The 27,793-nt window shown below is 50.2% G+C and overlaps 1 protein-coding gene across 2 annotated transcripts; it reads left to right on the plus strand.

Moving 5' to 3' along the window:
- On the plus strand, positions 1-27,732 carry Tkt (transketolase). 2 transcript variants are annotated; one of them, XM_047532103.1, is made up of 15 exons: positions 194-208; positions 9,474-9,512; positions 10,887-11,004; positions 12,118-12,231; positions 13,244-13,341; positions 16,898-17,089; positions 19,586-19,704; positions 21,284-21,477; positions 22,214-22,378; positions 23,681-23,837; positions 23,984-24,114; positions 24,809-24,892; positions 24,993-25,086; positions 26,652-26,774; positions 27,477-27,732. In XM_047532103.1, exons 3-15 carry the CDS (start codon positions 10,921-10,923, stop codon positions 27,650-27,652), a joined length of 1,731 nt encoding a protein of 576 aa, XP_047388059.1. In that variant the 5' UTR covers positions 194-208; positions 9,474-9,512; positions 10,887-10,920; the 3' UTR covers positions 27,653-27,732. The 2 variants fall into 2 exon arrangements, with proteins under 2 accessions (XP_047388058.1, XP_047388059.1); XM_047532102.1 differs by lacking the exon at positions 9,474-9,512 and having other exon boundaries at positions 1-208.
- Positions 27,733-27,793: the final 61 nt, after the last annotated feature.

A 27,793-nucleotide genomic window follows, 5' to 3' on the forward strand; every position in this document is an offset into this window, starting at 1 on the left:
CTTAACGCGCCCTCGCTCGGCGCCGGGCCTCGGCCGCCGCCAGTCACTGCTGCCTTAGGGGCTCTCTGTCTCTATCCTCGGCTCCCTCTCCCGGCCACGACATGGAAGGCTACCACAAACCCGACCAGCAGAAGCTGCAGGCCCTGAAGGACACAGCCAACCGCCTGCGCATCAGTTCCATCCAGGCCACCACGGCGGCGGGCTCCGGGTGAGCGCAGAGCGCTGGGCGCGGGCCCGGGGAGGGGCGCCCGGTGCGGCGGGGCTCAGACAGGGCGGGGGAGCTGTTCCCGCGGCCTCGCCGGCTCCGTGTCGCGCTGCACTCTGCCACCTCAAGGGAGCCGGCGGGGGCGCGGTCGGATGGCGGAGGCGTGCGCCTCACTGGCCTCTGGTCGCCGGCACCTTCCGCTGCTCCGCGCACTTGTGGCCCGGCTACCCGACTCGGCCGCGTGGGCCTTGGTCCCTGAAGCGCCGCAGGCCGGGTGTGCAACCTTAAACTCCTTTTCCCTCGCTGCACGGTGGCGCGGGGTGGGGACGCGTGATTGGCGAGGCCTCCCACTGCGGCCATACCGGCAAGGCCACCATTGTTGCTCTCTCCGTCCTTTGCCGCGGCTCGCGCGGTCTTCTTAACCCGTCCACAAATGAATGGGCGCCTCTGGTAACATCCTGCCTTGCGGATGGAGAAACTGAGGGTCCAAGTTGTCCAGTGTCGCACCCAGGGAGAGCTGGGATTTGAGTCCAAGCAGTACAATTCGGGAACTGCGTTTTTAACCTCCCATCTTGCAGGAGACTCTCGTCCGGTCCTTCTCATCACCTCAAACTACACTTTCCCCACTCTCCTTGTCATTGCCTCACGCTCCTGTCAGCCACGATTGGATCAGGGACTTCTGGGAAGGCTATGGTGAGGGCGGCGAGGTGGCACGTGGTCGCAGGTCACAGAACCCTGGCCTCATTGGAAAGGGGAGCATTTGGAAGACTAAATGAATGAGTTCCAGGGCCCCGGCAGGGGGAATGAAGTCCTGGGGTACTAATGCCCCCACACTGGGTGGTTTCAGGATTCTGGTGCTCCTCTTGGGGCCAGATGTAAGACTACTGAAATAACAGTAGTAATGAAATGAGCTGGGTAATGAAATGATTTGGGGGACTGGGTAGGGAGTGATTTCTAAGGATTTTCCAGCCAAACCTGTGTTTAGAACAAACAGATTTGGATTTCTGCTCAGTTTCATATAGGATATATTACTAAGTAGATGTCTTGAACTGGGGATGTAGCTCAGTGGTAGAGTGCTTACCTAGCATGCATGAAACCCTGGGTTCAATACGCATACTTTGGACCTGTTATCTCTCCTAGGTTTATATCAGTTCTGCCCTTATATTGGGGTATCTTCTGTGCAGGCAGGGATCCTGCTTACTTTTAGTGCCGCCCAGCACTTTCCAGTGCGTGGTGTGTTTGCACACCTTTTATCACTTGTTCTGTAGTACTGAATCTGCTTCCCTTGGCCATTTCATAAGGTCTGAGGTCTAGCTGGGGAGACACTGTGGTGATCAACTAACTTGTGTTGCACATATGAGCATCTTATAGGACTAGATCAGACATGCCAACCTAGGATGTCTAGCATCCTTTATTGCATTCTGAGAAAAACTCAGATAGATTGTAATATGTTCACATTTTATAGACTAGGACACTGAGGCTAGTGTGCTAAGTGACCTGCCTGCCTGGTGGCTGTTGAGTACTATCTGATGTGGAGCTCACATCATAGGAAGTCCTTTTGGGCCTGTGGGCAGCAACAATCTGGAGAATGGAGGGAAAACATAAAGGGGGAAGTCAGGTGCAGTCGTGACAATATTAGTTTGAAAAGTATTTGGAGAGAAATGAAGTAGTACAACTGTAGGGGGCTCCCAAAGCAGAGTTGTCAGTGGGATTTTGTCCTTGTCAGATAGTTTCCACTGGAAAAAAGATACTTTATGTGGCTACTAAGAATTTACTCATGTTTACATTGTAGCCTTCAGGAGGAACTCAACTGAACTGAAAAAGTATCCATTTGAAAAAAAAAAAATTAACCTGTGATTGCTGTGTGTGTGTAGTAAAAGATGCAAGAAAGAAAGATTTGGCAACTAGCGAGGCTGAGGCAGGAGGATCACAAGTGTGAGGTCAGCCCCAACAATTTAGTGAGACCCTAAGCACTTTAGGGAGACCCTACCCTGTAGCTCAATCCCCAGAACCAAAAAAAAGAGAAAGGAATACTTAGAGAAAGCTTATTTTTCAGAAGGAAGTAACATTGCTATGCAACCCCTGTCACAAGAGAGATTTTGAAAGGTGTGTGCAGAGGGGGTGGGGAGTGTTCAAAAATATTCAAGGAAGTCTTGAGACATGGACAGTGTTCTGGTTTCCCAGTGCTTATTTTGTGGTCCACTGTTTCCTCACTGCAGTGGGTAAGTTCCATCAAGTAAAGGTTCAGTTCTGAGGTCCTGGCCCAGTCTGGGCTACAGTCTCAACTTAAGTAACCACTCTCTCAGGGTGCTCCCTTTTTTCTGGGGAAACTTGTAAGTAGAACAGGACTTTGGTCCAATCTTTGCTGGTTACCCAGTGAGGCTGGATTCAGATGTTGTTACTGAGGACCCCATCTCTTGGTTTGGGGAGTCCTGATTTCTCGAGTTTTCCCATTCCTGTGCCATCGCCAACCCCATGTGCTGAGGACCTCGCCACACCTCAAGAAGTGAGGACACTAGCTTCTGTGTTGGGAGCCAGGCTTGGAGATGAAGGGACCGAGCCTTCACAGAGGACTTTTTGTTGAGGCAGTGCTCACAGTGGCTAGTGGCCATCTCTGGAGTCATCTCTCTCTGCAAGCTTTTAAATAAGGAAACCCCAAGCCAGGCATGGTGGCACTCTCTTTGAATTCTAGCTAATTGGAAGGAGGCAGCACTTCTGACCCCAGCTTTGGGGAGAGTAACAAATGACCAGGCTAGCTGGTGGGCACCAGGAAAAGAGGAATCTAACCTGACTCTGTTCCAAGCAACTTTGCCCTTGTCAGAAAGACCCTGCCCATCCCAGAGCCTCAGTTCCTCCATCTTTAATGGAAAGTTTCATAGGTAGGTGGTACATTAATCAAAATTCCTGACGCAGGCTAACTTTATAAAGAAAAGAGGTTTATTTAGCTGAAATTTTCAGTTTTAGATGCTGAGAGTCCAAACAGCATGGTTCAGGTTCTAGCAAGGGCCCCCTACCTCATGGTGAAGGGCAGTGATAGGAAAAGATAGCACGTTTTTTTGTTTTCTGGGTTTTTTTTTTTTTTTTTTTTTTTTTTAAGGCATGATCTCACTATGTTGCCCAGGCTGACTTTGAAACAATCCTCCTGCCTCAGCCTCCCAAATCACTGGGATCACAGGGTTGTGCTACCTGCATCCAGTGAGAGATCACATCTTGAAATAGGAAGCCCAGAGGGCAAATGGTCCCCTTCTAATGCATGCCCCCAATTTACCTAGGGACCTCCCCCTAGGCTCCACCTCTTAAAGCTTCCATACCACCCCTCCACTGCCATTCTGGGACCAAGTCTCTAACATGTGAACCTTTGAGGGACAAATAGCATCTAAACCGTAGCAGGTGGTTTTCAAACCTAGTTCCTTAGGAACAGGGCTAGGGCAGCTGAGTGAACAGGCCCTGGGATCCTACCACCTGCTCTTAATAATTTTTTGCATCTTGGTGGTCATGTGACCTTGAAGTGGCCCAGGATGGTATTCCTGCTACCCAGCTCTGGCATTTGGGTGTGTGTTAGCTGAGTGCTCAGAGTTCTGCTCAGAACTGTGGCCTCATGTGGGTGCAGCCTCTCTGGGCACAAAGGGCTGTCTAGGTTCACTTCTCTATTCAGACTGCCTTGGGTCCTCCTTCAGCCTGGCATTGGCTGAGGCAAGAACAAAGTCATTGAAATTGCCCCAGCAGTAGCAGCAACATTACTCAACTCAGTGTGAAGACACCCAAATACCCTAGAATGACTGGGTTCCCTGCTCCAGTAACCTCTGAACTCAGCAGGGCTAGTGGTCAATGTTTCTTGAAGCTGGGAACAAGGTGCAACCCCCTGGTTATGGTCTGGCTGAAACAGCCTGGTGGCTGCCTGTGAACTCTTAACTGTGGCCCTTGGACTTGGCCTGTTTCAACAGAACCTGGTCCCACAAAATCAGGAACTTTCTTGTTGCCATAGGCTGCAGTTTTCTGTGCCAGATGACCAGAGCACTTTCTGAGGTCAGGCTGCAGAGGCAGGGCCTTAGGCACACTCTGCTCTGTCCCTGCATGAAGCAAGCTTGCTGGGAGCTGGGATACTTCTCCTGGCAGGTGAATCTATCTGACCAGGGCTCACACTGGGGGCATCTTGCTCAGAAGTGTCTTGTGTTCGTGGGCTGAATGTGATCTCTGAAGGTTGCACAACTGGTCAGGGAAGTGCAGACACCTGAGAACTTCCTCCCCTGGGTTCTGAGCACCCTTTTTTCCTTCTTTTAAAAACAAGTCATTAGCAGCTTTATTGAGGTACAATTTAGATATGATAATATTGAAAGTGTACAGTTCTGAGATTTCAAATAAATTTACGGTGACTTATGATAAATTTTTGTGACTTTACCACATCCAATTTTAGTACATTTCATTGCCTCCAAAGATCCTTCCTGCCTCTCCCCTTCCCCGACCCAATCCCAGGCAACCACCAGTCTATTTTTCTCTCTTCTGGACATTGCACAGAAATAGAATCACACAGAGATCTTTTCGATCTGGCTTCTTTCACTCTGCATAATTTTTGGAAGTTGTCCATGAATTAGTACTTTTTTATCTTTCGTGGCCAAATATTCCATTGTATGTGTATTTCACACTTTGCTTATCCATTCACCAGTTTCTCTTACTTAGCATTTTGCTTTTGTCCTATCTTATTCCTGGCAGGCACCAAGTCCTTGGGCAAGTCACTTGCCTTCTATGGATCTTAGCAATCCTGTTCTCAAGATGAGAAGGAAGTTAGACATACTAATGAGAGCTAATATTAACTGAGCAATTGCCAGTGTCTCTACATTTAGCTGTTTTTTTGTTTGTTTGTTTGTTTGTTTGTTTGTTTTTGATTTTGTATTTTTGGATGCTCAACCACTGAGCAACATCCCTAGCCCTTTTTATTTTATTTTTTTGAGACAGGGTCTCACTAAAATTACCTAGGAACTCGCTAAGTGTCTGAGGCTGGCTTTGAACTTGGAATCCTTCTGCCTCAACCCGCTGAGTAGCTGGGATTTACAGCATGCACCTCCACAGTTGGCATTAACTGTGTTCTTTATACATATACTACCTCATTCAGTCATGTTCCAGTGCCTCCATTTTACAGAAAGAAAACTGAGGCTCCCAGAGGTCATAGCCCCAAGGCCAGAGTCAGGACCCATCATTGTTCACTTATGCACTCAGTTTGTGGAAGGTGCTTGGAGACACAATAGCAAAAGGACTCAAAGTCCCTGTCCTCATAGAACTTGTGTTCGGGAGGATGGCCAGCCATAAGCAAGCATATTGTGCCAGGTGGTAATGAGTGTGAATGAGGGGAAGAAGGGGGCTTTCATTAATTTTTAAAAATTTTGTTCTTGTGGTACTGGGGAATGAACCAGGCAGCTCTACCACTGAGCTAAGCCCCCAACCGTTTTTATTTTTTATTTTGAGACACGATCTCCCTAGGTTGGTGAGGCCAACCTTGAATTTGAAATCCTCCTGCTTCAGCCTCCTGAGTCACTGTAATTACAGATGTGTGCCACCAGGCCTGATAAGATATCTAGTTATTAGATAGCTTTTAGATATTGTGGTCAGGGAGAGTTTCTGGGAGGCAGTGACATAGGCAGATATCAGAAGAAACAATCTGAGGTCTGGAGTCAGTTGTTCATTTAAGGTAGGAGCTAACTCTGTAGGACCCTGGCATCCCCTATTCCTTCCCAGATATTTAAAAAGATAGATTTGTGCATAAGGAATATAAGATATATATATTATAAACAGTGAATCTGCATATAACTACCATAGGCTAAAGAACTAGGACTTTACTTTTTTTTTTTTTTGGCAGTGCTGGGAATCAAACCCAGGGCCTTACACATACTAGGCAAGTGCTCTACTACTAAGCCACATCCCAGCCCAGGAACTAGGACTTTGTAGTACTTTCAAACTTCCTTTGTGTTCCCATGTCCCCTCCCTTCAGAAAGAACACTCTGAAATTTTCATTTTAATTCCATTGTTTTCTTTAAACATATAACATTTTTCTTTAAGCATATAACATTTATGTATGTTTACGAATAGTATGGTCTTTGTCATCTCTGCGGGTCTGTACTTTTTTCACACATTTTGTTGATTGAGATAACATTAATGTTGGTTCTGAAGTGGAGATCATTCATTTTTACAGTTTCATGGTATTCCCTTATATAGGAATATTTTGAAACAGTTTGAGTAAAGTTTTTCTCCCTAGGAATTTTCCTATTTTCAAATTTATTTCCATTAGGTAGTTCAGAGTACTTTGTCATCTATGTTCATGCCCTGACTGACTACCTATCTTTCTTTCTTTTCAGTACTGGGCATTGAACCCAGGGGTGCTGTACCACTGAGCTGCAGCTCCAGCCCTTTTTATTTTTTTCTTTGAGGCAGGCATTCCTAGGTTGCCCAGGCTTGCCTTGAACTTGTGATCTTCCTGACTCAGCCTCCAAGTAGCTTGGATTACGGGTGTGTACCTCCAAGCCAGGCCTCTTGTTTTCTTGATTCTGCTCTGTCAGAAGTTTGCTAAATTTTCAGTCCTAGAACTACTTAAAAGAAAAAAAATTAAACTAGCTCTTGGCTCAGATTTTTTAAATTGAATATTTACTTCCTATTTCATGAATTTCTGCTTTTTATCATCTTTTTTCTACTGCTTTTGAGCTTACTTTTTTTGGGGGGGGGGGGTACCAGGAATTGAACCCAGGGGTGCTTAACCACTGAGCCATATCCCCATCCCTTTTTTGAATATTTTAATTTGAGACAGGGCCTCACTGAGTTGCTGAAGCTGGCTTTGAATTCGTGATCCTCCTGCATCAGCCTCCCAAGCTCCTGGGAGTACAGGCATGCACTGCCAGGCCTGGTATTTTTTTTTTCCAGGGCCGAGGACCGAACTCAGGGCCTTGTGTGTGCTAGGCAAGTGCTCTGCTGCTGAGCTAAATCCCCAACCCCTAAAATTGATCTTTGTTATTGGTTTTCAACTCTTCTTACTTTCTTCTTTGGAGGCTTATTTCTTTTCTATAACAGTTTTTTGTTTGTTTGTTTTTCTCTTCTTTTATATTTGTAAAGTATTGGGGGTTACCTTGGTGAGGCCTTAATAGGTGCTTAGCTTCCTTGGTCTGCTCATTCATTGAGAAGCCCTGTGGCCTCTTGGAATTCAGGCCCAGCCTGTGTACAAGGAGGGGCCATTTTGGGAATGGAGGCTGGCATCCCTATTTCTTGAAGGAGCCCAGCCAGATTGGGAGGGGTCTTCTCTGGCTTTTTCCTTCAGGGAAAACTGAATGCCAAAGGATAAGAGAGACTTCTGTGGAAGAATGTGTTCTGAAGGAGGGCAGGCAGGAGGGGTGGGTCTTTGAGAAACTTCTTTTGGGTCTGGCTCTAAGCTGTCCAAATCGCTGTTAGAGATTAAACTAATTGAGATTAGAAATACACCTTTCAGGCCAAGACAGAGTTTTTCTGTTTTTGGTACTGGGGATTGAGCTCAGCAGCACTCAACCACTGAGCCACATCCCCAGCCCTATTGTATTTTATTTAGAGACAGGGTCTCACTGAGTTGCTTAGCACCTCACTTTTGCTGAGGCTGGCTTTGAACTCTTGATCCTCCTGCCTCAGCCTCTGAAGCCTCTGGGATTACAGGCATGTGCTACCGCGCCCGGCCCAAGACAGGACTTTTGAACAGGCAAGTCTGCTGGTAGTCCCCATATAGCACAGAAAGATGGATAGTAGGGTAAGACCCTGTAGCCCCTCCATCTCACTAGTTCTAGCCCGTTTGTGTGCTCAGGTGCGACACACACGGCCCCAAGAGGTGAAACTTCTACCTGCAGTTGTCTGGTCCAGGCAGGCTGAAGCTGCAAGGAAAGCTTCATCTTTGAGGCCTCTGATTCCTATGCTTTTGACCTTTCAAGGCCCTTTAGTCATTGGAGTTTAAAAGTAGCCACATCTCATGTGTATTCAGCGTTTCACAGTTTACAAAACCCTATCTCAGTTTTTTACTTTTTCCTTCCTTGTTGCCTCTGGTGGCTGTGGGTAGATCACGCTCTCAGCCTGCAGATGAGGAACTGGAGGTTCAAACCTGGTCCCCTAGGCCATGATGGTAGCTAGTGGTGACCTGGGCACTTTGCATGTATTTTCTCACTTTGTCTCCTAGGCACCCCTTCACAGCATCCACATTTGCAAGTGAAGAAACTGAGGCCTGGGGAGGTGACATGAGCAAGTCATGCAACTCAAGTGACACAGACCATATCCCTTACCCCATGATGCTTTGCAGAGGGAGAACCTTGAAAACTCTCAGAGGAACAGAGAGGATACCTCTTTTCTAGGGATCTTTTCTTCTGTGGATGTGTTTACTTGGTAGATGCAAAGACTCCCAGTGATTGACTGGATGTGGGTTTGGAGGGAACTTGAAATCTTGTAGCTTGCCTCTCTCAGGCCTTAGCAAAGAGGATTTAAAATCAACTGCACATTCTGCTTACTTAACGGTATCTGTTCGTGGGCAACTACATGCGTTGGTTAGTTTTCTGTCACTGTGACAAAATACGAGATGAACAATTTAAAAGATGGAAGGTTTATTTTGATGTAGTTTCAGAGGTATCAGTTCATGGTCCCTTGCCCCCATCATTTTGAACCTGTGGCAGAATATCATGGCAGCCAGGAAACAGGGTGGGAAGGATGAGGAAGGGAAAAAGCCAAGGTTCCAGTATCCCCTTTCAGGCATATTCTCCGTGATCTACTTCCTCCAACTCTATAGGCTCCACTTCTGAAAGTTTCTACCACCTCCCAGTAGTGCCGTCATCTGGGGGCCAAGCCTTCAACATGTGAGCCTTTGGGGAACATTTAAGAGCCAAACCATAATCCCAACTTCCTCCTTCCACATCCCCTCTGTCTGGGCTTGGGCATTCCTCCGCCACATGCCAAAAGTGCTTGTGTTCTGCCAGTTCTCCTTGGAGCCATGTGGAATGTCACCCAGGGGTCAAGAAGAGGACAGGTGGGTGGAGCCCCTCCCTGCTCCTGGCCTCCTTCCTTCTTTGGTCCTTGCCCACTGTGGCTTCATCATAAGGGGGCCCTGGCTTTTCCAACAGGGCTCTCTGGGATGGAGGTGGGAAGTGGGTGGGAGGGCTGCCAGAGCCTGTGTTGACTGGGCAGTGAGTCTTCCAGCTGAAACTGGCACTGGGAGCAAGGGATTAGGGTCCCTGCCGGGCAGAAAAGGCTTCCTTATTTACATACCCTCACCTCCCTCTTTCAGGTAGTGTCTTTTCCCCCTGACCAGGAGTTCATAGACATGGTTAAGTATAAGATGACTGACTGTGTGCCGAGATGTGGGTACTAAACCAGCATGGATAATTGTCCGGATTCCTCTACTAACGTGTCTGTGCTGGGAGTGACTCACCCCTAACCTGGTGGGGGCCCACTGCAGGGGAGGAGGGAGGCTGAGGTGAACCCCAGATGTCGCATGTGCTCTTGTGTTTGGCATTAGGCATGTTTTAGTTGTGAAGAGCCCCAGAGAGCAGCATATCAGAGGCTCAGCTGAGCTGCATGTGTGGGAGGCCAGGAGACACGTGCCCTGAGTCTGACCTCTTAAGAGAACTGGACCAGAGGGCTCCAGGGATGGCCAGGAATTGCAGCATATCCCAGCAGGAACCCCAGCCGGCTCCATCAAGTGGGCCCCCCGCCAGACCTGAACAAGTCTCATCTCTAGGCTTATAATCCTTCTTGTACTTTCTAGTGTTAATTCCTTAGTTCAGGAGTCTCTCAGTTCTTAAAAAACAAGAGTCTAAGAAAGAGGGGCCAGGGTAGATTCTTGCTTTTGATGGTTCCACCTCAGTTCTTGTCCACAGGCAGAAGGGGTTATTACTTATTAAAAATGTAGCCTTTGCAGGAGATGAGATTGTGTGTTTTGCTTTTAAAATCCTGCATGAAAATATAGTTGCAAATGTTATGCCAGTTCTCAAAAATGCCCATTTAAAAAGCTGCCAAGAAGCCCAGCGATGCGATCGGAAAGCCCAAAGCCTGATTTCTCAGGCTCCCAAACGTGTGTTGAGGCTGCCAGAGGTTTGTGGTAACTTGGTGAGCTTTCCTAACCCCTGCCTTGTGGCCCCAGGGAACCAGTACCCCGAGCAGATCAGGGTTCCCCTCACAAGTGGGCAGAACCTGATAGTTCCATCAGGACGTGGCTCTTTGATAAGTAATAGAGGTGCTGTCACTCCTCAGCTGAGTCTTGGATTCCTGGGAGCCGAGGGGAGGGAACTGACCCTACCCAATGCTAGCTGCTACCAGCCCCTGTCCTGCCCCCTCAAGTACTGTGCTGGCTTTGGGTCAGGTCCGTTCTGCTTGATCTCTCTTGGGCCCCTTCTTCCTTCTGATGTGAGTCCAGCCTCAGAATTTTTCAGGTGCCATGACTGAGGGCCTGGCCCTTGGGAAAGGATGGCCATACCTGGCATCCAACTGGCTGGCTCCACTCCCAAGCAACCAGCGGTGGCAGGCTTGCATCCTGTGCCACCCTTCCAGGCAATGGGAGCTTGTGGATGTCTGATAAGTGAAACCTATGTGACTCCTTGGGATAGGCATCCCCAGGTCCCTGTGTACATGCCTGGTCAGTGCTATGGATCAGGGGGCTAGGGCCATGATGTACATGTCTGTCTTCTCTCTTGGGCCACAGCCACCCCACATCATGTTGCAGTGCTGCTGAGATAATGGCTGTCCTCTTCTTCCATACCATGCGCTACAAGGCCCAGGACCCCCGGAACCCTCACAATGATCGCTTTGTGCTTTCTAAGGTAAGAGTCCAGCTGGCTAGGCACAGTGGTGCATGCCGGTGATCCCAGTGACTTGGGAGGCTGAGGCAGGAGGATTACACGTTTAAAGTCAGTCTCAGCAACTTAGTGAACCCTAAGCAACTCAGCGAGACCCTGTCTCTAAATAAAATCTCTTTAAAAAAGAGCTGTGAATATGACTCAGTGGTTAAGCACCCCTGGGTTTATCCCCAGTACACCCCCCACACACACACACAAAAAAAAGTCAAGCTGCCCTCTGCCAGCCACCCCCACCTGGAGCTATGTCATGAGGGCCCTGGAATGGTGCCTGTTCTCTGCAGAGTTACCTGCTGCCCATTCTAAGCCCAGTCCAGGTCCCTCTCTCAATGTCTTGCTCTGTGTTGACCCAGCTGATAAACTTCCTGAGCTAAGGAATATGTGACTGAATTAACAGGTTACTCTTCCAGGAGACCCAGGAACATTAACAAGGCTCTAACTCAAAGGAACCCTGTGGGCAACAATAGTAACGGTGTTCTGCTGAGTGTCTCAATCTGGGTGTAACAGGCAGGACTCGAATCCAGGTTTGGGGTTATTTGGTGACTTTCTGCATGTGCCAGCTCTCTGAAGGCCCTACTTGCTCCCCCGCAGGAGTGCTACTGTACAGTAGCAGGGTTTTGAATGGGGCACCCTGCCTTGCCTCTTCTGGGTGAGGGTCATAGCCATGAACCATGCCACAATTGCTCAAAATCCACCCGTCCTCAGGCCTGGCTCAGCAGCCTCTGGCCTCTCGGGGCAGGCTTTAGGGCTTAGAAGTCTGTCCAAGTCTGTTACATGCCAGAAACCAGGGATTAGGGCAGCCGGCTGCCTACTGGAGTTTTGGCCTCATCCGGCTGCACAGCTGTGCCCCCCTGCACCTGTCTTAATGCCTGCCCGGCCTTGGCTGGCTGTGGGAACTTTGGGCTGGAAACCAAGAGGCTGGAGAGGGATGAAAGGGGAGAAGTGGCCTTCACTCGCTTCCTCCCCTGAAACAGATACCCTGGCCGGCCGGCTCAGCCAGGCCCTGGGTTCACGTGCAGGGGGAATAGCCCCATGTACCAGCTCTCCATCCACCCTCCTCTGCTGCCCCTCTTCTGGCAGGGCCATGCAGCTCCCATCCTGTATGCAGTCTGGGCTGAAGCTGGTTTCCTGCCTGAGGCGGAGCTGCTGAACCTGAGGAAGATCAGCTCTGACTTGGACGGGCATCCTGTCCCGGTAAGTGCACCTGCCAGGAGTGTCCCAGGTCTCTGCCTCCACTTCCCCTTTCCTAGGCACAAGGTTGCAGGGCAGGGGCCCACTGAGACACTGAAGGTATTAGGCAAAGGATAGGGATGAGATGAGGAAGGAAAGATGTGGACTTTGTGGGGCACGTTGTATTCACCCCATGCTGTGCAAAAGGGCAGATTTTTTTTTTTTTTTTAATTTGTTCTTTTTTAGTTGTACATGACAGTAGGATGTATTTTGACATATAAATACGTGAAGTATAACTTGGGCAAGTCCTTTTGAGGCCCAGCCAGCAATATTATGGTCAGCTTCAAAGAGGGCCCTTCTTGGGGCTGGGGAGATAGCTCAGTTGGTAAAGTGCTTGCCTTGCAAGCACAGGGCCCTGGGTTCGATTTCCAGCACCGCAAAAAAACAAAAAAAGAGGGCCCTTCTCCAAGCTTCTCTTCCCTACTACCCGCCCACTTCCCAACTGCAGACCAGATAGATAACAGCTTGGGAAGAGAGGTTCACCAGTGAGTCAGTAAGGAGGTAGCAGCAGGATACTAGTAACACCCCAGGGAAGGAACCCAGATTACTCCTCAGTGTGCCAATTGGTATCCCTACAAATACTGAAGTTTGCCAGTTATCACAGGAACTGTTACCACGGCCTGGGAACTCACTCAGGCCAAACGGTTCTACCTATTTTGCCACAAATATCCTAGCTGCTTTCTAAGGTGAACTCTGTTTATAGCTGAGACAACTGAGGCTCAGAGAAGGTTAGTCCCCAGCCTGAAGTCACACAGCTCATTAGAGGACAGGACTCTAATGGTGTGAACCTATACCCAGGAAATGAGTATGAGAAGTCACATCATGGGGAAGGGCTTCCTGCTGGAGAGGAACTCACAGCTCTGGGTGGGGGTGTGGCTGCCTTGGCTCGGATGGCTAGAGACTGGGGTCCTGGAGGGTTGGTTGAAAACGTGCTGCTCTCTGGTCTCCCTGAGTAACTGTGGCTCTGTTATGGCAGAAACAAGCTTTCACCGATGTGGCCACTGGCTCCCTGGGCCAAGGCCTCGGCGCTGCTTGTGGAATGGCCTACACAGGCAAATACTTCGACAAAGCCAGGTAACACCCCTACTCACCACCCTGTCCTCAATTGTTGTGAGAGGGATCTTTAGGGGACCAGCAAAACCCCATCTTGAAATAAAAAGTAAGAAGGGATATAGCTCAGTGGTAGAGCGCTTGCCTAGCTTGACTGAGGGCCTGAGTTCAGTCCTTATCACGCCAAATAAATAAGCATGTAAGTACATACACACTGTTTGAGTCAGCTTTTTCACTGCTCCATTTATTTGAGGGCTTACAGTTTCAGAGGTCTTAGTCCATAGAAGGCGGGCTCCATTCCTTGGGGCTCAGGGTGAGGCAGAACACCATGGCAGAAGAGCGTGGCAGAGGGAAGCAGCTCACAGAATGATCAGGAAGCTGAGGGAGTCCCCACTCTCCGTGCCTCAATTCCAGTCTCCTCCAGCTACACCCTACCTCTTCAGTTACCACTCCCTTAATCCCTATCAGGGGATTAAAACATTGACTGGGTTAAGAGTTTTACAACCCAATCATTTCTCCTCTGAACCTTCTTGCATTTATCTCACATGTGAGTTTTCGGGGGACACCTCACATCCGAACCATAACACAGACATAGCATACATCTTGCCAGAGAGGCTTTTTCATTCCCTTACGACGTTGGAGCCGGGTCCTGTGCTTAGTGCCCATGTGCTTTATCAGGTTTCACCCTGATAAGCCCCTTGTGAGATGGGAGTGGTGTGAGTAGTTGACCTCTCTTTACGGATGAGGAAACCAGGAAAGATTCTTGCCTAGGCCCTCTGGTCAGTGTTGGAAATACCCAGGGTGCACATTTGGAGTCCCCCAGCTACTTTGTAAAGGGCCCCAGGGAAGCACAGGAAATGAGTATGGGGAGCTGAGTGGATAGGGAGCAGCCCTGCTGCCCTCCACCCTGTAGCCAGGCTATGGTGGGGCTGGCAGGCTAGTGGGCCCTCCAAGGGCAGGTAGTCACAGGGAGCCTGGCCCTACACTATATTGTGGGAAGCACCTGCTGTTTGCAGGCTGTTCCTCAGGGGCAGGGGCTCCAGGAGACTCCTCACCCCTCCCCGATCCCCTCAGGCTAGGGTCACCTGGCAGCACAGTCTTTCTTTGCAGTCCTGGCTGAGCTTTGGGGCTGCTTAGCTACACCCAGAAGTGATTCACCGTGAAGTAAAGAGAGAGTCACAAAGAATGGGATGTATGTTTAAGAGCATTTTATTTGGCCTAGAATCAGACATGTGAGTTAATTATTCCCTACAGTTGCTTGAAATAATTCCCTATGAAGGATCATTTCCTGACCCTAACATAATGGAGCAAACCAGTGTAGGGAGAAGGGGTTTAGCTGGGTTCCCAGAGGCCAGGGTGGCTTGGGGCCAAGTTTGGCTGAAGCCTAGTCCCTCAGACTACCTGGGGAAAGGGGCCAGGTCATCAAGAGATGATCAGCCTGGGCCGGGCGTCCAGAGGTAACATCCTGATAGAGCAGATCAGCTGCAGACACTGTTCCTCCCTGCCATCTCATGTGAAAGGTGGAGAAATGAACATTTTCCTTTTTCTGAACCCCCTTCCCCAATTTAAATCTAACAATATATTGCTAGATTTCCTCTGTGTTATTGTAAAAAAAAAAAAAAGAAAAGGAAAAAACTTAGAAACTAGCAATCCTTGTATATATGTATATATATTTAATTATATTCTGCTTTTAAGACTGAACCTTTGCCCGGTACGGTGGCACACACTTATAATCAATCCTAGCTACTTGGGAGGCTGAAGCAGGAGGATCACAAGTTCAAGGCCAGCCTGGGCAACTTAGTGAGACCCTGTTTCAGAATAAAAAAAGGGCTGAGGCTGTAGCTCAGTGGTAGAGCATCCCTGGGTTCAGTCTCAGAGAGAGAGAGAGAGGGACTGAGAGAAGCACCAGACAGGGAGAATGCAGGGAGCTCTGCTCCACCTGGCAGACTAGAGAAGCGGAGTCATGCCGACCGCCCTGGCTGGCTGCCCCAGCCTCGCCCTGCTTTCTTTGCCTTTGCCCTGCAGTGAGGAGACTGGAGGCCTGGACGGCTGAGCTTGCAGCCAGGTCAGTGGCCTTTCACTGAAGCAGCGGGAGTGCAGTTCTGTCCCTCTGATCCCAGCCGGCACCAGCTTCTTTCCCTGGGGCGGGTAAGGGAGATCCCCAAGCCCTGCTGCCCCTGTCCAATGTGTGTACCTAACACAGCAAGGAGGAGACAGTCTAGGCTGCAGACAGATGGGGATCCCGACTCGGCTACTTATCACAGTGTGGTCGTCAGACAAGTCCCTTGACTATTCTGAGCCTGTTTTCTTGTCCACGTGTTGTGGGAGTGACAATTGAACTTACCTGGAGAGGGTTACTCAGCTCAGGGCCTGTCAGCAGCCCTGCTGCTGAGCGCCATGGGCCACTCTCTGAAGGGAGGTAGTTAATCTTTCTATGCCTCTTGCTGCTACCCCTCTATCACCCCAGTCCCCTCACATCTCAGGGCTGCGGTTAGAGTCCCTAAGCTGATGTCCCTGCCGTTAGCCTCACCCCCTTCATTCCACCCTCCCCTGGGATCTGAGAAAGTTCTAGTTTCTGGGTATTCATCCTGAGTTCAGTGCTCCTTACTATGTCACACTGCCTTGAAAAGAGCACGCTTGCCTGTGTTGAGGGAGAAGCTCCTGAGGTGGAGGAAGGGCCAGGCCCAGCTCCGGACTTGGGTCTTGGGAGAGCCCACTCCATAGCACATGGTCCCCAGGCTGATGCTGTCTTCAAGGGCCCTCGGCTTTGCTCATTCTTGCACAAGGCCTCTAGCTACAGGTGCTCCCTGGCCTGTATCATGGCCTCTCCAGCCCATCTGCTCCTAGCAGGAGCAGAGCCTATTCCCAAGGTTCCCCTTTCTTGCTGGTCCACCCAGCAGGTCCTTGAGACACTTTCAACACCCATTGCCATGAATAGCCTAGCCTTCCTGCCCAATTCAGGTCATTTACCCACTCACCCGCTCTTCCTCATTTACTTCTTGCTCTGACAGTCCCATTGTTCTGGTTTTGTTTTGTTTTGCACTGGGGATTGAACCCAGGGGCGCTTAACCACTGAGCCACATCCTCAGCCCTCTTTTATATCTTATTTAGAGACAGGATCTTGCTGAATTGCTCAAGGCCTCGCTATTTGAACTTTGCGATCCTCCTGCCTCAGCCTCCCAAGGCACTGGAATTATAGGCATGTGCCACCATGCCCAGCTCTTTTGGTTCTTATTGGCCAAATCCCTGTCATTCTTTTTTTTTTTTTTTTTTTTTTAATTGTTTTTGGGATTTGAACCCAGGTTCTTGCACACACTCTACCACTGAGCTGCATCCCCATCCCCTCTGTCATCTTAAAGCAGCTAGACCTCTCTGGGTCTCCAGACAGCTTCCCGCATAGCCATTCTTCCATGGCGTGCACCTGGTGACACCATTGCTCCACCCTTGCTATGTGTTCTGCGTGTCCTTGTGTGACTGTACTTCCACCCAGCGAGCAGGCTTCTTGGGTGGATGGGGCTAGAAACCTGACAGGCCCAGAGGAGAGGAACCAGACTCCCACCTGCCTGTCCTCTGTCCACAGCTACCGAGTCTATTGCATGCTGGGTGATGGGGAGCTGTCTGAGGGCTCCGTGTGGGAGGCCATGGCCTTCGCCAGCATTTACAAGTTGGACAACCTTGTCGCCATCCTTGACATCAACCGCCTGGGCCAGAGCGACCCTGCCCCGCTGCAGCACCAGGTGGACATCTACCAGAAGCGTTGTGAGGCCTTTGGGTACGTACGAGGCTGTGGCCTGAGAGTCAGCACAGCATGGAGTGCTGTCTAGGATAGAAGATTTGCAGAGAGAGGAGCTAAAGCTGAGAGGTTAAGCCCTACCTGAAGGTCTCCCTTCTCTAGCATCTTTTGGCTTACAATTCCAACCTCTGGACATTTGAACTCGGCAACTCAGGTTACCCCCGTGGATTTGTGGGCTGAGGCCCAGTCTTAAACAGATTTCTTTGTTTGTGGAGTCAAGTGGCATGACAGTTCTCAGAGCTGCTTATGTAGCCTCACTTTCTTGGGTGAAATGGGAGAAGGGTCCTAGGTGTGAGTCAGGGTCACTCAGTGAGGCTAAAGGACATGTGGCTACAGAGGGAATGTACATCAGTTCAGTGGCCACCTTCTGTGCTCTGCCCTAAGCAACCCAGGGAGGAGGAACAGGTTCCCTGTCCTAGTGAAACCAGACAGAGGGTTGGTTTCTAGACTTCCCATTTGGGCCTTGAATGACCATGAATTCAAGAGTCAGGTGTTACAAAGCAGGGAGGTCCATCTGGGTAGCCAGAGGGAGCTTCACCTCGATGCCTCTCCCAGCTCCAAATATAAACCGCTCTGCAATTGGAATCTAAAAGACCCAGAGGGGCTGGGGATATAGCTCAGTTGGAAGAGTGCTTGCCTCACAAGCACAAGGCCCTGGGTTCAATCCCCAGTACTGCAAAAAATAAAAAAAATTAAAAATAAATAAAAGTAAAAGACCCAGACCCCCAGGCTTCTCCTTGGCAAGGAGGCTGTGAAGGGAAGGATTCGGAGAAGGGAGTGAGTGGGCAGTTGAGCCGTGTAGGGCTTTTAGGGCCTCAGGTTAGGCCTCCAGGGGTGCCCTTTGTATTCAGGTCCCTGCCTGTGATTGCACCAAACTGACAAGAACATGGATCTGGCCTTGTAATAACTGCTAGCAGACTCACCGATGACTGACCTTATAAAAGGAGAGGATGAAGGGAGGGAAGATTCCGTTGACGGATTCAGAAACCAAGCTCCAAGGTCCCTCCAGGGCCTCCCCAAGGTCACATCAGTCTGGGATTTGAAGTATAATAACCCTGGTAGTGCTCCCCGGGGCCTGTGTCTATAACCTTGTGACTTTGAAGCCAGATTACTTAAGTCCTGGCTTCATTACGGACTTGCTTTGTGACCTTGGGCAAGTTACTCCATCTTCAGTCCACCTTCAGTGTCCCTGCTTACTTGTTTGTGAAATGAGGGTAACAGCAGCCCCTGGCCTGTGGTGGTATGAGCTTGAATGGGTTCATGTGCAAAGTGCTCAGAAGAGTGCCTGCACAGTGAGCCCTCGGCACGAACTCACCACTATCATTATTAACAGGCCCAAAAGAATCCCAGAAAAGGTGACATAAAGAAGCCAGGCACAGTGGTGCACATGGCAATCACAGTGATTTGGGAGGTGAAGTTGGGAGGATTGCAAGTTTGAGGCTGGCCTCAGCAACTTACTGAGACCCTGTCTCAAAATAAAAAGGACTGAGAATGAAGCTCAGTGGTAGTGGTAGATCACCCCTCTGTTAAATCCCCAGTACAACAAAAGAAAGGGAAAAGATGGCTTAAAGTGGAAGATCAAGCCCGGCGTGATGGTGCGCACTTTTGATCCCAGCAAGCGGCTCAGGAGGCTGAGGCAAGAGAATCACAAGTTCAAAGCCAGCCTCAGCAACTTTGTAAGGCCCTGAGCAGCTTAGTGAGATCCTGTCTTAAAATAAAATATTTTTTAAGCACCCCTGGTACAAAAAAAAAAAAAAGGTGCAAGATTAAACATTTTAGGGGCTGGAGTTGTGGTTCAGTGGTAGAGCACTTGCCTCACATGTGTCAGGCACTGGGTTTGATGATTCTCAGCACCACATATGAATAAATGAATAAAATAAAGATCTATCAACATCTAAAAAAATTTAAAAAACAAAAAATTAAACATTTTAAATGTTCAGCACCTGTGGAGTGATAAATATGTCCTCCAAATAAAAACTGGGCCCCCAAATGCATCAGAAATCTAGTAGCAGGCAGTTTCCTCTCTGAGAGGCAGTCAGCTCCACACATTGTGGAGTGTTGCTTCCATTTCACCAAATAAACCCTTTTCTTTAAGAATATAAATAAACAAATAAATAAAGGAAGGGAGTGGGAGAATCTAGTAAACAGATTCGAAACCCAGTGCACTGTCCCCAGAACAGCCCTTGGTAGGAAATGAGCAGGTCGGGAATGAGATAATACATGACCCAAGCTTTGAATTACTTAGGAAGAGGAGGGAAATCTGTTCAAAGGCAAACAGAAGGAAGTAAAATCATGTGAAGAAAATGACGGAAAAGAAAGAAAACCCTAATTGGAAACAGGAGCTTTCCAGCTCAGGTTGCAGCTGTGGGTGGGGTGCAGGCCAGCCGTGGGAGGCAGGCCACCCCTTTCCCTGGGGGTTCTTCAGGGCACTCTGGCACCTGGCTGTCCCTCACCTTCTGCCACCTCTGTCCTCAGTTGGCACGCCATCATCGTGGATGGACACAGCGTGGAAGAACTCTGCAAGGCCTTTGGCCAAGCCAAGCACCAGCCCACAGCCATCATTGCCAAGACCTTCAAGGGCCGCGGGATCACAGGTCTGTGTGGGAGCCCATGGGCACGCTTATCTGCACGTGGTCCCATGGTTGACTGATGGTGGGCATTGAAAAATACAGTTCTAGGCCTGGGGTAGCTCAGTGGTAGAACATCTTGCCTAGCACTCACTAGGTCTTGGGTTTGATCCCCAGAACCACAAAAAAAAAAAAAAAAAAAAAAAAAAAATATATATATATGTATGGATTTTTTTAAAAAGCTGGTTACAGTGACACACATCTGTAATCCTAACTACTCTGGAGCCTAAGGCAGGAGGATTACAAGTTCAAGGCCAGCCTCAACAATTTACTGAGACCCTATCTCAAAACAAAAATTAGCCAGTCACCATGGTGCACACCTGTCATTCCAGCAGCTCAGAAGGCTGAGGCAGGAAGATCCTGAGTTCAAAGCCAGCCTCAGCAACTTAGCGAGGCCCTAAGCAACTCAGTGAGATCCCATTTATAAATAAAATACAAAATAGGGCTGGGGATGTGACTCAGTGGTTGAGTGCCCCTGAGTTCAATCCCCAGTACCCCCCCAAAAGAAAAGGAAAATAAAAATTGCTGGGGTGCAGCTCAGTGCTAGACTGATTACTTAGCATGTGCATGACCCTGGGTTTGGTGCTGGGAAGCACCACTAAACAACAAAAAAGGGTGGTCAGGAACAGAGGAAATCTGATTCTAAGCCCTGAGTTGGTATTTCTGCCAAATGCTCCTGGTTACCCCCTAGGTAGCCAGGATCACACCTCCCCTTACCTGCCTTACATGGATTACAGGTGTATAGGACACTCTAAGAGATGGTACAGTGGCCCTGGGAAATCTCTAGGAGGGTGTGGACATCCAGGCGAGGACTCTGGCCTCAGTGCTGCTGCCCGGCATTGAGCCCGCAGGTGTTAAAACCAGGTAGCATCTGAAATCCTCAAAGCTGCTTCTAGGCTCCTGATAGTCTGTGGAGCTGCTAGGTACTGCCTGGAAAGATCGAACTGCCCTCGGCCCTGCCCAGGCTCTGGTAACATTTGAGGTGACCTCAAGAGAGGACTGTTAAGCCTGACTGGTCCCCACACAAGACTCTGAGGGATGGGGCACACCTGGCTGCTTGCAGACCCCACTTAGCTACTTATAGCTGCATGGGATGACCTTGGCAGAACTCACTCTGTTCTGGCCTTCAGCTTCCCCATCTCATGGCCAGGGTCCTTCCTAGCCCACCAGCTGAGTGTGAGTTCCATAGCAGAACCATCTCTGTGCATGCTTGTGGGAGAAGCGGGGGAGGGGTGGGTCAGGGGACACCGTGGCACAGGGTATGGGCTGCATGCTGGGCCACACACATTCCCTCTCCTTCCTGCTCAGCTGAGCTCCTGGAGGGCCAGGCAGTATTCACTGAATGGGCAAACAGGAGTCCTCCAAAGGAGGGTTCTCCAAGACCCTCCCTTCTTGACCCCCATGATGCCCTGTGCTGCTCTTTGCTTATCTGTGATGACACTTCTTTTCTTCCAGGGAGGCTTCCTGCTGCCCCCTAGAGTATCTTCCTGGCCCTCGGGGGCTTCTGTCTTACCTGTCCCTCTGTCCTCCTGTGTCGTGCCTGTAGGGGTAGAAGATAAGGAGTCATGGCATGGAAAGCCCCTCCCCAAAAACATGGCTGATCAGATCATCCAGGAAATCTACAACCAGATCCAGAGCAAAAAGAAGATCCTGGCAACTCCCCCTCAGGAGGATGCCCCCTCAGTGGACATCGCCAACATCCGCATGCCCACCCCACCCAGCTACAAAGTTGGGGACAAGGTACATAGTTGGATCTTGCCTTTCTGGACTGACTGGGTGTGGGACAGTTCTGGTTCTTTGTCTTCCCAAGAAAGACTGAGACCAACATGTACCTTCTGGAGGACTGGGAAAGTGAGGAGAGGGATTATCTATGGTGAGGAGGACATCCTGACAAATCCTCATGCTCCTGTCATGTGTCCCTCATGGGGACAGTCAGCTCTGGAACTATTTACCTGCAGAGGCACAGAGAGGGCAAGAGGCTTGCCACAGTCACACAGTAAGCTATGGGTAGAAATGAGATCATAGCCCAGTACTCGCAAGTCCTTGCATCTCCAGCCGGTGAGGACTCCTGAGCTGAGGACTTCTGCATGGCTTGGCAAAGGTTAGACCGGGTTTTCCTGGTCCAGGGCCCTCCCCTGAGTGAACTTTTTGAATCCCAAGTCCTCTGTATGAAAAGCGGAGTGAGTCACATGGAATGGGGAAGTGGGCTTGTCTGGACATTTATTGCTACTCCTATGGCTCAACCACGGGCTGGGAACAAGGGGCTCCGGGAACTCCAAGAACACTTCATCTACTTCATCTTACTTGTCAGCCACCTCACAGGAGTTCAAAATTTCCAGGTGAACTTGTGTTGTTGGGTTTCCTTTTTCTCTCCCTATTTATATCCTTTCCCCTAAAAGGTTTGGAAGCCCCTGGAGGCAGGCAGGGCTTCAGCCTGCCAGTCAGCACAAGAATCTTCCCGCTCTCTGACCCACAGATAGCCACCCGCAAGGCGTATGGGCAGGCTCTGGCCAAGCTGGGCCACGCGAGCGACCGCATCATTGCCCTGGACGGGGACACCAAGAATTCTACCTTCTCGGAGTTCTTCAAAAAGGAGCACCCGGACCGCTTCATCGAGTGCTACATTGCTGAGCAGAACATGGTGGGTGCTGCAGGGGCTGAGGGGGCAGAGGCAGGGCCACAGCCCTGCTCCTCTCATAGGCAGCCATATGGTTAGTGCCAGGTGTCTGTTGCAGGCCAGCCCAAGGACAGGTAGGACCCCACATTGACCTTTGATTCGCTGCAGTTTGGGGTAGTGAAACCTATTAAAGAGGTATGCAGCCAGGTGCCGTGGTGCACGCCTGTCATCCCAGCAGCTCGGGAGACTGAGGCAGGAGGATCGCAATTTCAAAACCAGCCTCAGCAACTTAGCAAGGCCCTGAGCAACTCAGTGAGACCCTGTGTCTAAATGAAATACAAAACTGGGCTGGGGATGGGGCTCAGTGGTTGAGTGTCCCTGGGTTCAATGCCCAATATAAAAAAAAAAAAAAAGTGTGCAAATGCAGGCATGCACGCGTAGGCCAGGCGTGGTGGTGAGGGGGACCTCTCGGGGTAAAGGGGCTTCTAGGAGAGGGCAGCACAGCCAGGAGTCTGGCCTGTGATGGGCTCAACAGCAGAGGGCGCCAAACCCCTGTTACACCCTGAGAGGTGCAGACACATGCTCCCTTGCAAAGCAGCCCCTTGTCAAGGACTGAGATCGGGAAATAAGGAGCACTGTTCTGTCCTGTTTTTCAAAATCACCCTCCTCCTGGCTCAGGAGCCTGGCCTGCCTTGCAGACTCCTAGGGACAGGGAACTTCCTCTCTCTGGAAGCCACTTACCTCTCCAAAGGGCACTAAAGTTGTCTGTGTGGCCTCCAGAGAGTCCAGGCTATGCTGGCAGGATACAGGGCTGGGGTAGCTCCCAGAGCTGGGAAGAGTGTTCGTATCAGCTGGCAGGTTTCAGAGCCCCAGGGGAAGCGGCTGGTTTGGAACTGGTGACTCCACTCTATGCTTCTGGGTGAGGGTTGAGGGGCCTGGAGCCTCAGCGGGCAGGAGGAGCAGCAAGGACTGGCCTCTGGCCTCTGCAGAGGCCTGTGGGCCAGCCAGGGAGGTGGGAGCACTGACCTTCAGAAGCCTGGGAAAGAGGAATGATTTGTGTAAGAGCTTTAGCCTTCATGGCGAGAGGGTTTGCTTATTGCTAGGAAAAAAAGTTCCAGAGGACAATCACCTTGAGAGGACTTTCAAAATGATTATTGTAAGTGGAAAGAGTTTGGTATGGGTGTACAGAAATCACTTGCATGGAATAACAGATACTAGGATTACAGAATCCTCTACTCCCCAAAAGGTGGCCTCAAGAGGGGTCCTGGACTCCCTGGCTACCCTCTGTCTGCCTCTTCAGGGCTGACCTGCCCTACCTGCCCCCAGGTGAGCATTGCAGTGGGCTGTGCCACGCGCAACAGGACAGTGCCCTTCTGCAGCACTTTTGCGGCCTTCTTCACACGGGCTTTCGACCAGATTCGCATGGCAGCCATCTCCGAGAGCAACATCAACCTCTGCGGCTCCCACTGTGGAGTGTCCATTGGTGAGTTTAGCTGAGATGCTTACACCTGTAACTTCCCTTGACTTTGGGCCTGGAGGTATGGGAGGGATTAGTTGGACCAGGATTCCAGGGTAGGGGAATCCACGGATGGGGAATCTTACTTCAGCTTACTCTTTCCCACATCCCAGGGGAAGACGGGCCCTCTCAGATGGCCCTGGAAGATCTGGCCATGTTTCGGTCCATCCCCACATCAACTGTCTTTTACCCAAGTGATGGGGTTGCAACGGAGAAGGCAGTGGAATTAGCTGCTAATACAAAGGTTGGTCACATGGCTATTCTTCTTAATTACTGGCAGCTAGCTCTTCCCTAGGACAGAAGAGGAGGCCAGCACAGAGGTACACAGCTGATTACTTGCTGCCCCAGAGCAGTGCTTCTGGCCCCTGGTGGTTACGTAACTTACGGTAGAGCAGGAAAAATATAACAGACACCACTATTACTGCCCCGTGGGGTATTCAACCACCACACTCTCCCAGAGTGAGGGATCCTGGTAGCCTCTGCCAGTTTGGCAGTGAGCACCCATTTGCCTTCCTTGTGTTGGATTCTGCAAGACAGGAAAAGAATAAGCTGAGTCCCATGGTCAAGATCAAGAGCTGCCCTGCTGTACTGGGGTGCTGAGTGGTGCCTGTTCTGCCTTAGGACAGGAGGCCTCCCCAATGCACTCTAGGGAAGTAGTCCTACCCGAGGCCGGTCCCCCTGGTAGAAAGTTGCTACCAGGGCTGGCAACATTGTGGCTGGCTCTTCGGAGTGTCTAGGGAGGTGCTGGCTGCAGAGGGCGCGCAAGGCCCTTTTTCTTGCTACGGTAGCCAGGATGCAGAGGCTGACCGGCACCCCTGTGGGGACAGCGGGCCGAAAGGGTTGCACATGGGAAAGGTCATTCTCTCTAGAGAGACAACACTCTCTGAGGTCAGAGGTGCTCCATCCTATATTCCTCATTTTATCTGTTCTGATCCCAGGGCATCTGCTTCATCCGGACCAGCCGCCCGGAAAATGCCATCATCTATAACAACAGCGAGGATTTCCAAGTTGGACAAGCCAAGGTCAATGCCCCAGGAGACCCCACAGAGTGAGCCCAACCCTCCCTGCTGCCACTCCCACCTCTCAGCCCCGAGCCTCACCAGCCCCCTATGTCGCCCCCAGGTGGTCCTGAAGAGCAAGGACGACCATGTGACGGTGATTGGGGCTGGGGTGACCCTGCATGAGTCCTTGGCTGCTGCTGAGCTGCTGAAGAAAGGTGAGGAGAAAGGGACCTGAGGAGTGACAGATCTAGCACGATTGCAGAACGGGTCTTGATGGGCGAGAAGCTCATCTATTAAATAATACTAATTACTAATAATGATAATGATACTAATTAAAGCCACCCTTCCAGCACTTTCTCCGTCCATGCCCAGCATGATACTCAATCCCAGGGTTGCAGTGGTCCCTGGAGTCTGCCCAGGGGGCTGCAAATCACAACTAGTAAGTTCCTCACCTTTGCTGTGCCTCAGGTTCCCCATCTGTAAAATGGAGATGCTAGTACTTTCCTCATAGGACTGTCCTGAGGATTAAGTGGGTGTGGCTTGGTGTTACCATTATTATTAGCATGCAGTTGTTAGCTAGTGATGTTCTAGGGGGAGAGGCATGAGCCTCCCCTGCAGTAGAATCCCAATACAGATGTTATGTTTCAACCATGCTGAGCTCCATGGGGAGCGGGGTGGCCATGGCATCCTTAGTAAGGTGCCCTAGAATGAATAGGACTTGATTAGCAAAGAGGGGAGCAAGCAAGGTGCAGGCAGGAATGGCATGTGCAGAGCTCAGAGGAGCTGGAGGAAGATGGGGCAGGGGTCCAGGTGGCAGGCTTTCAGCAGGGCATAGCAGGTTTGGACTTGTCTTCTAAGAAGGTCCTTCTGCTGGGTTCTCATCTGACCCTTTGAAACTCTCCTGATTATGACTTCAGCCCTGCCCTCCCTTCCCCCATCCCATCCTCACCCCATAAACCTTTGCCTTAGATCAGATACCTGGTGCCTTCCCTCTGGCTCCCCTTTCTTTATTTTCCTTTCTCTTTCCTTTTTTTATTTTTATTTTTTCCCCTTTTCTTTTTTTCTTTTTGGTACTGAGGATTGAACCCAGGGATGCTTTAACACTGAACTATATCGCCAGTGCTTTTTTGTTTTTTGTTTTGAGACAGGGTCTCACTAAGTCCAAGGCTGGCCTTGGACTTGCAATCCTGCCTCAGCCTCCCAAGTCACCAGGATTACAGACATGTGCCACTGCACCTGGTTCCCCTTTTATTTTCAAAGACATCATGGGGCTGGGTGCAGTGGCACATGCCTGTAATCCCAGTGGCTCAGGAGGGTGAGGTAAGAAGATCATGGGTTCAAAGCCAGCCTTAGCAACTTAGCAGGGCCCTAAGCAACTCAGTGAGACCTTGTCTCTAAATAAAATATAAAAAGAGGACTGGGGATGTGACTCAGTGGGGTTAAGCACCCCTGGGTTCAATCCCTGGTACCAAAAAAAAAAAAGACATCATGGGAGGTACCAGGAAGGCCATTTGGGCCCACACATTCTACTGTGTTCAGAGGTAGTCCCCACACCACACAGCTGGCTGAGATCCCCCAGAAGGTTTGCAAGCATGAACTTGGGAACAAGGGGACAATTGATTCTTCCCAGGGTAGAGACAAGCCTAGGGGCTGAGCTCATAGCTATGTGACAGCCCCCAGGATGTCCCCATCCAGGGTGTCATCCAAGGCCCACTGTGGGGCAGAACCACAGTGCCTACTCCTTCCCTCAGCCACACCTCTGGATCTTCTTTCCTCACAGAGAAAATCAACATCCGGGTGCTGGACCCCTTCACCATCAAGCCCTTGGACAGAAAACTCATCCTTGACAGTGCCCGAGCTACCAAGGGCAGGATCCTCACGGTGGAGGACCACTACTATGAAGGTAACTGGGGCTGCACCAGATGGGCCAGAGGAGGCTGGGGAAGGGCCAGGAGCCAGAGCATCCAAGAACTGGACATGACCTTGAAGTTCTTCAGGAACTCAATCCACCTTTTCCACTCTTAGCAGTGGGTTGGAATCCTTGCCAGCTTCCTGAGTGGCAGGGACTCATGGAGCTGTGCCAGCAACTGTGAGGTAGCTGGGTTCCCAAACCAAGCCTGAGGCCTATTAGAAGGCTGACTCCCAACTGCTCTGAGGGACAGCTCTGGGTTTTCTGGGGCACAGCTGCCTTCCTGGGGCTCAGATAAAGAAGGTAAGGTTGTTGTACAGAATGAAACAGGGAAAGCAATGCTGAATTTGTCTTTTATGAAGAGTCCTTCACAAAACAACCTCTCCAAGTACACAACACTCCCTCCTCTGAGAGGCTCCAGGCCTTAGACTCAGAATAAGTGCTGAGGTTAGTTTACTGCCAATGGCTGCCTGGAGGGTGGTGTTAAATAAACAATTCAGAGGCCACTCTTGGGCTTATTAAAAAATCATGCTGTGATTGATTAGTGATGTCTGCTCTCGTGAGGGGAGTAGAACCTTCTCTGCTATCCTTGGCTTAGGGGATAAACTCAGATTGGTGAAGGGCTGAGGCCCACCCTCTGCTCACCCTGAGGAACCATCATCTGATTCACCCCCTTTCCCCCCCCTCCCCCTCCAGGTGGCATAGGCGAGGCAGTGTCCACTGCAGTAGTGGGAGAGCCTGGAGTCACTGTCACCCGCCTGGCTGTTGCCCGAGTACCAAGAAGTGGGAAACCAGCTGAGCTGCTAAAAATGTTTGGTATTGACAAGGATGCCATTGCACAAGCTGTGAGGGGCCTTGTCGCGAAGGCCTAGGGAGGGTATGGAGTGCAGGGTGGGGGTTCTATACATTCCTGAAAGATTCTGGCAAAGGTGCTCAAAAAAAATGTACTGAAAGGAGAGGTAAATATATGTTTTGAGAAAAATGATTCAGCCTGGAATTTATTATTTGTTTAT

This window comes from Sciurus carolinensis, chromosome 17 (assembly GCF_902686445.1).
Source record: "Sciurus carolinensis chromosome 17, mSciCar1.2, whole genome shotgun sequence".
Lineage (NCBI taxonomy): Eukaryota > Metazoa > Chordata > Mammalia > Rodentia > Sciuridae > Sciurus > Sciurus carolinensis.